Raw genomic sequence first — 12493 nt, 5'->3', positions numbered from 1 at the left:
CCTGCCTTTACTCTCAGACACGGAGCTCACCTTTCTGACCAATCGAAGTGCCTGTGTCCTCTCCACCTCGTTGCTCTGCTGTATGTCAATGCACCTAAATAACATGCAGAATAATTACTGATAAAAGTCTTGTTAACAATTTCTTATAAAACGATACCACTAGATCAGACATCTTCATGACATCGATATGGTACCTAAAATTTTTATTGCATATGAATTTTTACTACCAGCAGATATTTATTTAGTTAGCTTATATCTCTCTAGTGATAAATACTTGTTACAATAAAACATTTCAAAACTATTTCATTTATAACTCTAGGAAAGTACACAGAATATAGTAAATAATTCACAGATTTATATATATCTATACAGAAATAATAAACACAAAGCAAAGTACCAAAAATCTACTGAAAGAAGCAGTCACCTGTTCTTGATAAAATTCAGGTATTTTATACAAACTATGAAAAAAATTATGACTAAATTATATTTTAAGCCTATAATTTATTTCATTGTGATTTTAACCAGGCCTAAATGTTACATACAGGGGTTGGCAAAATTAGGTTTACAGTTGTAAAACAGTTTATTCTTGCATTATTTATTATTGTATTATTTTTCCATATGAACAATTGTAAACCTACTTTTCCCAACCCTTATATAAGCTAAAAGTCTTATGTGCCAGCCACAATAATTCTATTTTACCAAAATATAATTCGAAATTTGAATGCACTTCAAAACTTAACGTTCTATCAAATATCACTTAATGAACACTTCTCTCTAAAATTTATTAAATTTTCCAGTTTCTCAAGTCTTTATGTTGCATGATAAGTCATTGTCACTTACATTTAGGCAGTTAATCTTTCTAATCAATATTTTATATATATAGTTTGCTATTCAAAAAGCATTTCTTCTCTCTGTGTGTAATAAAATACCCTTTCTGGCCACAACAGAGAGGCTTGGCTGAGACCAACACTCCTGCCATAAACAACCATAAAGGCTGAACAACATACTTTGTAAAGCCACTGTTAAAAGAACAGTGGATACTAATCCCTGGAAAGAGAAGCACAAACTCCACATCCACCCCAGGCTTTTCCATGGGGGCCTCTGTCAATACCACTTTTAGGGAAATTGTCTTAGCAGAAAGCAAAAGTCTTATTATACTAGAGAGACAGGATGAACTTTGGGGCAACCAAAGTGGCTGAGACTTGAGGAGAAAAAAACCCATAGGAAAAAAAGATAGGAAGGTGAGTACAAATCTGCATACAATCTCTTATTCAAGCTATATGCCAATTTCTGTGTTGCGCAAAAGCAGGGTTAAAATCCAAGAAAGCAAGCTAAAAGCTACTGCTGAGAAGCAGGTATTAGCAGGTACATAATATTCTAGGATAGAGGTCAGGCCTCAAGGCTGGTGAAGGTGAAGCGGTCTGGCCAAACATCAACACTTTTACTTGAGATCCCAAATAGCCACTTCCTAGAGCAAAGGCAAAGCTAAACCCAAATGTTAACAGAATCAGTGTTATACACCAACATTCTAGAATAAATCTTGATTCTCTGAAGGGGAGAATAACATGATCCATAGCCAAAAATTTTGAATATACAATGTTCACATCCAACTGGATAATAAGGTATGTTTTAAAACAAACAAAAGGCCAAGTAACAAAAAACTAAAAAAAGAAAATGACTAGAAACAGAACACAGGTGATTCACATACTGAAGTTGTTATTCAAGGCTCTATAAACAACTATGCATAATATGCTCAAGAAATCAGAAGATGGAGAAAACAGGTAGAGACCTAGAATCTGTAAGAGTAAAATAAATCATAGAAATAAAATTAATGTTATTCAAGAGACTGATTTACTAGTAAGATGAAGAAATTTAAAAAAATCATATTGAAGTGCAAAGATTAACAATGACAAAGAATGAAAATATAGTAAGGGCATTAGAGACATTTGGGACAGTGAACAGATTCAACTTATATAGTTGGAGTAACTATAAGTAGGAGAGAACATTACCAAAAACTTTAAAGGTAACCAGAGGAAAAAAAAATACACATCACTTACAAGGAACAAGAAAAAGTGAGCTACTTACTGTTCAAATGGTTAAAGAAAAAAATTCAGAACATTTACCTGAAGCACTGAACAATAGTAACTGGTCATAAGAACAGCCTTCAAATAGGAAGGCAAAATAGGGACATTTATAGGCAAATAGAAGATGAGAGAATTCATTCCCCATAGAGCTGTCCTACAAGAAACATTAAAGAAAGTTCATCAAACAGATTGGAAGAGATCTAAGATGAAAGTATGGAAATGCAAAAAAGGAAGAACACTGGAATGCATAAATGATATAAGTAAATATCAGTAGTTGCAGTTTAAGACAAAAACAGTACACTCCTGTGAGGTTAAAAATTTATGTAGAAATAAAAAACATAGCAATAACACAAAAGAAGGGAGAGAATATAGTTAAACTGTAAGAGGTTTCCTGCATTGTGCTGGTTTCAATAAAATAGACCTTGATATGTAAAGAATACCTGTTGTAATCTCTAGGGCAACTGCTAAAGAAACATTTATAGAAAAAAAATCTTGGTTATTCTAATAGGAATAGGAGAAACATGAGAATGAAGGGACATTTTTAGAAAAAAATTCTTGATGATTCCGATAGAAAATAGGAGAAACACAAATAGAAGAACAAAGAACAGATATGACAACAGACTGCGATAGCAAACAAACTCAAATATATGAGAAAACTGATAGCTATCTGACAATCCCTCTCTCTCTCATATTTGTGTGTGTGTATAAAATTACATTAGATAAAGTCCAGAGACCATGTATATAAAAATCCACCAGACACAGTGTAATTACTCCAATTAGAAGATAAAGATGTCAAACCAGAATATTTAACGATATAATGTTTATAGGAGAGAAGCTTAAATGTACGGACAAAAAGATAAAAAGTGAAAAGATGGGAAAATATATATTAAGCAAATGCTAAGTAGAAGAAAGTTACTGAAGCTCTATTTAGATAACATAAACATCCATAAATGTACTACTAGGATAAAGAGAGACATTTCATAAATATAAAAGGATTAGCCAAATGTGAAGGTTTAATGTTTGTTATTATGAATGCCATAACAAACCTTTAAAATATACAAAGCAAGAACCGATGACACAAGAAGTAGAAAAACTTAAGAGTACTAATGGTACTGTATCTGTTAAAAAACTGAGTCCATAATCATAAAACTCCTAAAAATGAAAACCACAGGCCCAGACTTATTCTCTGGGGAATTCTAATATTCATGAAAGAGAAAACAATTCTTTCATAGAATATAATGAGGGTAAAGCTCCCCTAGTTGTTTTATAAAGCAATCATACTCTTGATACAAGACCAAACAAGGACATTAGAAGAATGGAAAAACATAGGCCAATACAGCTCATGAACATAGCTGCAAAAATGTGCCACAAATATTAGCAAACCAAATTCAATTATAGATGACAAGGGCCAGATATCAAAAACAAGTGGTGTTTACTTCAGGAATGCAAACAAAAAATAAGAAGAAATCCTTTTAAAGCCTACAACAAGTTTCATAGATAAGTGCAAAATACTGAACACTTTCGATGTGAGCTTAGGAGCAAAACAGACTTTCCACTATAACCATTTCTAAGTCAGTGCACTATTCTAGCCAATGCAATAATGAAAGAAAAATAAAGATATAAGGACTGGAAAGGGAAAAATAATATGGTCATCACTTGCAATTAATGCCTATGTAATAAAAACTCCAAAATAATTTAAAAAACAATTAGAATTTAAAGTAAATATAGCAAGATGACTAGGTAAGAGGTTAATATACAAAAAGAAAAAATTCAGCCCTGGCTGGTGTGGTTCAGTGGGTTGAACACCAGCCTGTGAACCTCAAGTTCACCAGTTCAATTCCTAGACAGGGTATGTGCCTGGGTTGCGAGCCAGATACCCAATTGCAGGTGTGTGAGAGAACACTGATGAGATGTTTTTCTCCCTTTCTCTATTCCTTATCCTCTCACTAAAAATAAATAAGTAACATCTTTATAAAAAAAAATCCAAAGTGATGTTTCTATATATTAGCAAAAATTATTTTAAAATTATATTAGTAAAAATATATAAATCATAAAATATACCTTAAATAAACCTAACAACTATGTGGCAGACCTCTGCACAGAAAATGACAAAATGTTGAGAAAAAATTAAAGTTCCAAGTAAATAAAGGTTTCGAAGATTCAGCACCATTAAGATGTCAACTCACCCCAATTAACCTAGGGCTTCAATGCAGTTACTACTAAAATCCCAGAAAGTTTCATGGAAATGAAAAGATGATCATAAAGTTCATATGCAACCCACAAAGAGCCAACAGTCTTGAAGAAAAGCAGACAGAGAACTTACATTAATAAGTGTCAACACATTATCAAGCTGCGGTCATTAAAACAGTGTAAGAATACACAAAGAGACCTACTAAGGAAAATACAGAATGCAAAAATTAATCCATATTTATCTTGTTATCTTATTTATAACAAGAAAGACACTAATTTAGATGTGAAAAAAAATCTTTTCAATAAATTTATTGAATATCCATACAGATAAAAATGAATCATTACTTACTAAAATGCATTGAGGAATAACTCTTTTGGGAGAAAACATAGATTATCATCTTTCAAAGAGACCTAAAGTATTAACTATAAAATAACGAACCTCTAAATTGAATTTTATTAAGGAAAGTGAAAAGGCAAGACAGACTGATTTGGAAAAAAATATTCTCAATATGCATACTTCAATATGCAATACTAAAGGAATCATACATAGAAGACATCAAGAACTCCTATACAAAAAGACAATCAAATTTACCAATGAGCAGAGAAATGAAGATACTGAAATAGTCAATAAGCAAATGAAAGGTGCTTAACATCACTACTCACCTGGGAAACACAAATTAAAAGCACAGTTATAATTTACAATGAAAAACAGAGCCCAAAGGCTAAAATGAAAGACTGAAGATATCAAGTGCTGATGAGGATGTGGAGAAACTGGAACTCTCAAACACTGTTGGTAATAATGTAAATCGGTACAATCATCCTGGGAAATTGTTGGCAGTATTTGCTAAAGCTAAATATACACAAACATGACCCAGAAACTCCACTGCTACATTATACACCTGAGAGAAATGAGTGCATATGTAAGTCCATCGACAGAATTATACAGAATATTCACAGATACTTTATTCACAATAGCCAAATACTGAAAACAACTCAGAAAATCATCAACAGAATGGAATACATTAATTATAGTTTATACATAACATGAAAAACTACACAGCAATTTAAAAAACATCAATATGGATAAATCTCATAAGAGAAGAAAGAAAAGAGTAATCATGTACTTCTAATATTCCTTATTGGAATAAGGAATATTCCTAATATTCCTTATTAAAATTCCTTCTAATTTCCCTGTTCAAGACAGGAAAAACTAGTCTATAATAAGAAAAGTCAGAGTAATGCCTATCACAATAGTAGTTGGAGACGCAAGGAAACTTGACTAAGATGCTGAAAATGTTCTACATCTTTTTAAGGATAACAGGGTACTTGGCTGTTTCTATCTGTAAAAATGATCAGGCTTTACACTAACAATATGTACAGTTTATGGTAGGTATGCTAAAACTCAATACACAATTTTCAAAACATAAAAACATAGACTACTCTCAGAAAATTACCTGGCTATTAAATAGTCCACTTTCAATTTCAGCACCTTCTGTAGAATACTGGAGTCTTGGATGAGATACCGAAGAGCTCGTAGCCCTGCTGCCCGTACTTCTTTTGCTTCGTTCAACAAAGCTAACCGCAAGCTGTTAGAAAACAAAAGTTTTGCTGCATAAGTTTCAAATTCATGTAAACTGTGGTACCCAATTCTTCCTCAGTTGAAATAAGCAAAACTGTTCGTCATTGTTTTTTTAAATCCCCACCAGAGGATATTATTTATTTACTCTTTTTTTTTAGAGAGAGAGGGGAAAGGGGTAGGGGGCAAAAGAGGATTTATGTGTTCACTTATGTGAACAATATGGATTAGCTGCCTCTTGTATGTGCCCCAACAAGGGATCAAACCTGAAAACCAGGTTTTGTGTCCTGACTGGTGACCAAACCCACAACCTTCTGGTGAACACCAGGACACTCCAACCAAGCCATCCGACCAGGGTAAAACTACTAGTCATTTTACACACATAAAAGTAATTTGCTACAAGCCATAGACCTTCACTGATGAAAATTTTAAATCTGGACCTACTTGGCACATCTCACCAATCAAGAAAAAGTTACTGAGGTGTGTTCTACCTTCTGTCGTTGATTCTATATAAACAATGAGACATTAAATATTCCTTTTTGAAGCTGTATCAAATACACCACTATAATCTATTTCCCTCTATCTGCCTACCTCCTTCCACTCCTCTAAAAATAATCAATGGTTTAAAACAATAAATAAAAATACTTTATAATGACAGTAGACACAGGTTATTTATATCAACTTTAATTCCTAAGCATGCCAAAAAGATGGTTATTAGTACTATAACGTAATGCCTTTATTAGTGGGCTTGATCAACAAGTTTGCCATCAAGTTTAAATTGGGTAAGTCCAGAAGTTTTTCAACTTTAGCTTTGGTTCTTTATATTTGATAATTACAAAACTTCAGAACAGGTAACAAATTTTGAAATCTTAAATTTTTCTGATGTTCAAACAATTGTTTTTATAAGATCACATGTGTGGTGTTAAAGTATCCCAATTTTAATTTAAAGAAAACCCACAAAATGATAACACTAAAATCTGTCAGAGGTGAGAGAAGAAACTGAACTATACTTACCAAATAATAATATCCTCATAGTTAAAACCCAATTTTTCCTCACTGTGGCCAATATCACAAAGAAGCTGTCAGGAAGACAAAACAAATATGTGTGTATTTGTTATATAATTTTGTCTCTATATATTACTCTTTTAGACTGAAAAATAAGATATTTTAAATACCGATTTTTAAATATGGTTCTATAAATCAAATATGAAGATTTAGTTCTATCATTTTTATTTGATCTATCAGTTTTAGGTTTCTTTAACCCTCCTTTCTGGCCTTTATTTGAATTAAGCAATTATTTGGGATTATTCAATTTGCCCCTGCAATAATTTTATCATTCTTTCTGTGGTTATCATAGAGGTCACAACATGCATTTTTGACTTACTACAGTCTTACAGAAATTATTACTTTACCCCATCCTTAATGATGCTTGGCTCTTATAACACTTTAACTTCAGTTACTACCCTCGCCTTTCACTTTGTTGTAACTGTTTTGTCACCTCTAACTTAAAATCCATAAAATATTTGTTATTTTTGGTTTTTGTTAATATTTAGTGAATATCAACTTATACATATTTACTCACAAATTCATCTTTTCCATTATTCTTTACAGGAAATTCTTCCTTCAGTCTGAACAATCCTTTTTGTTATGAATTTATTTGTATTTTCATTTATTTAATTTTTAGCCAAGAATGCTAATAATGAATTCTATTGATTTTTGTTTGTCTGGAAATGATTTTTTTCACTTTTATTTTGGAGGATATTTGGCTAGATTTATAGATTTCTTAGGTTAGTTGCTATTTTCTTAAAAGTTTTTCAAGATGGCTTGCACAGTTCCTACTGAGAAGTCTGAAATCAATCTTATTGTTGGCTCCTTTGAGGTCACGGCCTTTTTCTCTGACTCCTTTCACAATTTTTTCTTAATCTTTAATTTTCAAAAACCTTATTGTTCAGGTTTCTTCTATCTTGAATAGAGAAAACCGAAACTCCCAAGTCTCTGGGTTGACATATTTTATTAGTTTTAGAAAGTTCTGAACATTATCTTTTCAAAATTACTTCTGTCCAATTCTCTCTCTTCTCTCCTCCTGGTAATTCAAATGCTGAAACATTTTGTGTATAGTACAAACCTCCAAATCCCCTTTTCTGTTTTTGCCATTCTCTTTTATATCTGTGCTTTAGTTAGATATTATCTATTTATTTGTCTTCTGATATGTCTAATTTTCTATTATTCCCACTAAGTTAATTTAGATATTACATTTTCCTTCTTGAATTTCCATTTAATTCTGTATACACCCAATGCTATAGTAAGAATCATTTTTTATTCTTCATAGCTTCTTTGATTGTGACAGTAATCATATTTTAAACATTTAAGTGCTTATGAACTAAGTGGATGTGAATGATGGGGATCATCCCTCGGTTTGTTTCTATTACTTGGTTTTCCTTTTGTTCTAATCCTATATGGCCCGTCTTTTGGTGGATCCTGTCATCTTTGTATACAGAAACACGCCCAGATTCCTGATGATGTTATCTTTCTCCACAGAAGGTTCATCGTTCTCCGTTAGGCCACTGGACAACACTCAGTCCAGACTGGGTTGCTGCCCTGGGAAGATGTGGTCTTACTCTGGTTTTTCCTTTCCCTCCCTACCCCCAGGATTCAACTGACAGCTTGTTTTTCAGGGGCCTAGATCAAAAAAGGACGTATCTAATTTAGTAAATAAACTAAGCACCATATTAAACCCTTCTTTTTAACTCTTTTAGTTTTCACAACAGACCACACACACACACATTTATAATTATGCCAGAGAAGGATAAATACCTTCTTAGTGGTTCCCTCTGGAGAATGGAGATCGATAGGAAGTATGTGACAAAAGATTTTGACTTTCACTATATATTGTTCTGTACCATTTTAATTTTTCATATTTAGTTTATATTATTTTGAAAGTTTTTAAAACAAAATGACATAAAGATTCCTTTGGAGGCTTTAATATAAACATAGGAAATGAGAACTTTTAGAATATAAAAAAGCTAAAATATTTTCATCTTTGATAACACGTCTTTATGAGCCTGCTGATAGTTTTAAAATAGAACACGAAGAATATATAGTTTTAAAATAGAACACGAAGATTATATTCATCAGCAGGCTGTTACACGTATTACTTTATCTAGTGAAATGATGTCAGAAAGCAAGCACGCTGTGTGACAGGCACATGGTCACAGGATCACATCGCTAGCACCCTCTCCCCATACCTCAAAAGGTTTAAAATTCTGGAGATGAAGTCCCCCATTTCAGCCCACTGATCTACTAAATCAACTTAATCATAAGAGCTAAGCTTATTCTTAACAAAACAAAGGCTAATAAAAACTCACTTAAAATGCAAAATCTTCCCAATGTTAATATAATAACTTTAAATACTCATTATGTGCCAGATTTTGGGATACAGAGGAATGTAAGAGTAGAAAAATAAACATTAGCTATTTCTTAAATAAACACTGTTCAATAAAACAGTAACCCACCTAGATAAAATTTACTAGACATACATATAACCTGTTACAGGAACACAGAGAAGGGTGACCAAACCAACTCCTAAAAGCAATGAGTCTCCCGGCAACATACTCATTTTTCTCATTTTCTTAGTCTATAGAGTTATTCTTAAAGAGATTTCTGAGAATTTCCATATTTCATTCTATAAATAAATAAACACAGATTTTTGTAGGGATACCAGATCTGTAATATTTATTATTAATCTAGCTCTCTAACAAAATGGAATTCAAAGACACATATTATGATTAAATTTAATAAGCATTTATTCTGTGCTAGGTATTTGGAGAAATTTTATAATAAAATCTACAGAGATTTATTTACAGCAGTGGGTCTCAACCAGAGGCAGCTCTGTCTCCCCTGAAATATCTGGAAATGTCTGACATTTTTGCTTGCTACTGCTGGTGGAGCTGTGCTACTGGCCTCTAGTGGGTAGAGGCCATGGAAGCTCCTAAACACCCTAAAATGAAAAAGACAGCCTCCCAAAGAAATCACCATCTCACCCAATATATCAATATTGCTGAGGTTGAAAAGCTCTTTTATAAACAGCTTACCAAGCTGTACCTCAAGCTATTAAGCAGACCTGTCCTCTTAGAGTTAGCAAAAAAACCCCCAAATAACAAGCCCCCCCCAAAAAAACTAGAAAAGTGGAAAAAATATAATACAAAAATGAAAACAAACCCCACGTCGAAAGGCCCTACATGTTATGTGTCTGGCACTGTACATGGACCTGGCCTCTAATGGCTGCAAGACTACCTCAGGGGAAAAATACCACGCCATGACTGCCTTGCCAGTCAGGGTCGGTTAGGCTGTAAGCCCTCCTCTATATGATCTAAAGCTTGTATTTTTCCCATTTTATCACCAAGCGGTCAAAACAGATTTTATCAAGTCCAACGTTTGATGACAGCCCCTCAAACCCAACTCTCGAACATCAGTCCAGGTAAGGGCCAAGGACCCCTATCATTCCCAGCATTTCGGGAATGCCACAGGCTGTGCTGGATTACAAAGGAATGGGGACTTTCTTCCTAGGTCGCCCTCTCTTTCCACCGCTTTGCAACGGTACCTTCTTTAGTTAAGCAGGAGTCTTGGTCCCTCTTCCAAGCATTTGCCGACTAGGTTTATTTAGGCTTGGGAGAAAGAGTAAAGACTTTCCCTTTATCAGCTTTAAGAACAGCAACTAGTTACAGGGCTATCTACAAGCGTATTAGCAATTTTTTTCCTCTCGAGCTGCCTCTTGCAGCGTTTTCGATTTTTCTCTCTGGCCGCCTCCATAAGGAAAAGCGGATAGTGAATGAGTGTTTTGGTTTCGAGCAGACTCCGAAGATCGCTTTCCAGAATTTAGTGATAGTCCTAGGTTTTGTATAAGAGCCTTTGGCATTTGTCAAGCTCCAAAGACAAAAGGCACTTCCTCCCCTTGGCTTGAGAAATCGAGTGTACCCACGTGAGTCGGAACCTTGCAAGGGTGTCTGGGGTCAACTCCCGAGACCTGTAGGGGCCTTACAGGGGCCTCCAACACCACCTGATCTAACTTTTGGCTTGTCCGGGAAGTGTGACATGAAGGTTGGTCACCTAGCGCTTCGAGCCCCCCTCGCAGTTTTAAACGCTTGGGGGAGGGAGTCTCTGAAACCCACAAGCCCATTTGGGGTAAGAGGAAAAGCCTTCCCCAACCCCTCCCTGACTGTCTTATAGCAACAGCACATTTCTGACCCACTACATCACCGGTATTCAACATCACCTAGGAGGGACTTTTTCTACCAACTTAAAGGGACAAATTGATGAACTGCAGCTACAGCTACATCAACTGCTGCAGGACATTCAATGCTTAACTAAGCAAGAGGTTGTTTTAGACCCTCCATGATAATTTCGGCTAGCTGAACCCCCCCAAAATTAGTTTGATGGACTAAATCTGAGAATGTGGGTCTTTGGAGCCACTGGTTGTTTACTGATTCTAATAATGCTCTGTGACTTGCTCTTGCTAAAACTCTCTCACCCTGAGTTCAGGCACAAGCCCTTGCTGCATATCTTTAAAGTAGCTTCCTGAAGTCTGTGCTAAAGACTCCAAAAGACTCCCCAAGACTAAAATGTAACCAGACCTGTTATTCTTGTCATCCCATTGCATTTGTAACATTTTTCAACAGACTGAATTTAGGAGCTTGGGTCTTGGCAGCCCTTGGGCTCCTCCTCGTCTTAATCCTTATTTGTTCTTATGATATATATACATGTTATTTTCTTAAGATTGCATTCAAGAACAGCAAACAGTAAGTTTCACAGGCCTAACAGCTACAATTGATTTAAAAAACAAAAAATGGGGGAGATGTTTGGAACCACCCTGCCTGGTTTCAGGAGCTGTAACCGCCTCCATGGCTAAGGATGAGTAAGTGACCTTCGGACCATAAGCCACTAAGGAGACAAAGCTTATCTCCCTGGCAGGAGCACCACTTCTGCTCCTTTTTTCATAACTGGCCCCCAATGCTTGATCAGCCAATGACAGGTAAGATTCCCCAAGGGGAAAATGACCTAAGACAGGCATGATCATGTGGAGGCCCCAGGGAAGGACTTGGGGGGCTATGGAGAAAGGGGGTGATGGACCCTTGCCCCTCGGCTTTGATGAAGCCTGACTCCCCTGAGTCCACAAGAAGTCTCTGGAAATTCCTTGGCTATCTGCCTCCTCTGCCTGACTTAAGCCTGAAACAATGACAGAGGGAGGGGCAGCCCTGTGCTGGAAAGGGCAGGTTCCCCGGGTGATTAGGCCTGAGAGAGGGGATATGTAAAATTCTGTGAAGCCTGCTTTGCTAAGCATGCTCTTAGTTAAATGATAAAGGTATAAGCAGGAAATGAGTTTGTTTCCCAAGTTTTGTAGCCTTTTGGCTGATAGACCCCAACTCAGAAGAAGCCCTAATAGTTCTTTGTATGCTATCTACTGTTTGATCCTTACTGCCTGACAATGATTAATGAGCTATACCTGCATTCCTGTGCAAAGTAAACCCAATAAAAGCCTGTCTACACAAGGGTCAGCGCTCTCTCCCTTTGAGAGGGTAGCCAAGCCGCTCTGAGGCACTCTCCCCCTGAGGGAGTAGCTGTGCGGTCCCTTTTCCTTCACGGGACT

At 35.4% G+C, this 12493-nt stretch overlaps 1 protein-coding gene across 3 annotated transcripts in view; it reads right to left on the bottom strand.

Moving 5' to 3' along the window:
• Positions 1–12493, bottom strand: part of RICTOR (RPTOR independent companion of MTOR complex 2) — a 100187-nt gene that overhangs the window by 58064 nt on the left and 29630 nt on the right. For all 3 annotated transcript variants that reach the window (XM_037138538.2, XM_037138539.2, XM_037138540.2), the window contains 3 exons: positions 6865–6929; positions 5729–5860; positions 31–94 (listed from right to left, as the gene is read on the bottom strand). In XM_037138538.2, coding sequence (XP_036994433.2) covers positions 31–94; positions 5729–5860; positions 6865–6929 — 261 coding nt within the window. The remainder of the gene's footprint in view (positions 1–30; positions 95–5728; positions 5861–6864; positions 6930–12493) is intronic.

Source organism: Artibeus jamaicensis, unplaced genomic scaffold (genome assembly GCF_021234435.1).
Source record: "Artibeus jamaicensis isolate MK-2021 breed Jamaican fruit bat unplaced genomic scaffold, CSHL_Jam_final scaffold_369, whole genome shotgun sequence".
Taxonomy (NCBI): domain Eukaryota; kingdom Metazoa; phylum Chordata; class Mammalia; order Chiroptera; family Phyllostomidae; genus Artibeus; species Artibeus jamaicensis.
This window is presented reverse-complemented; position numbering and strand designations above follow the sequence as displayed.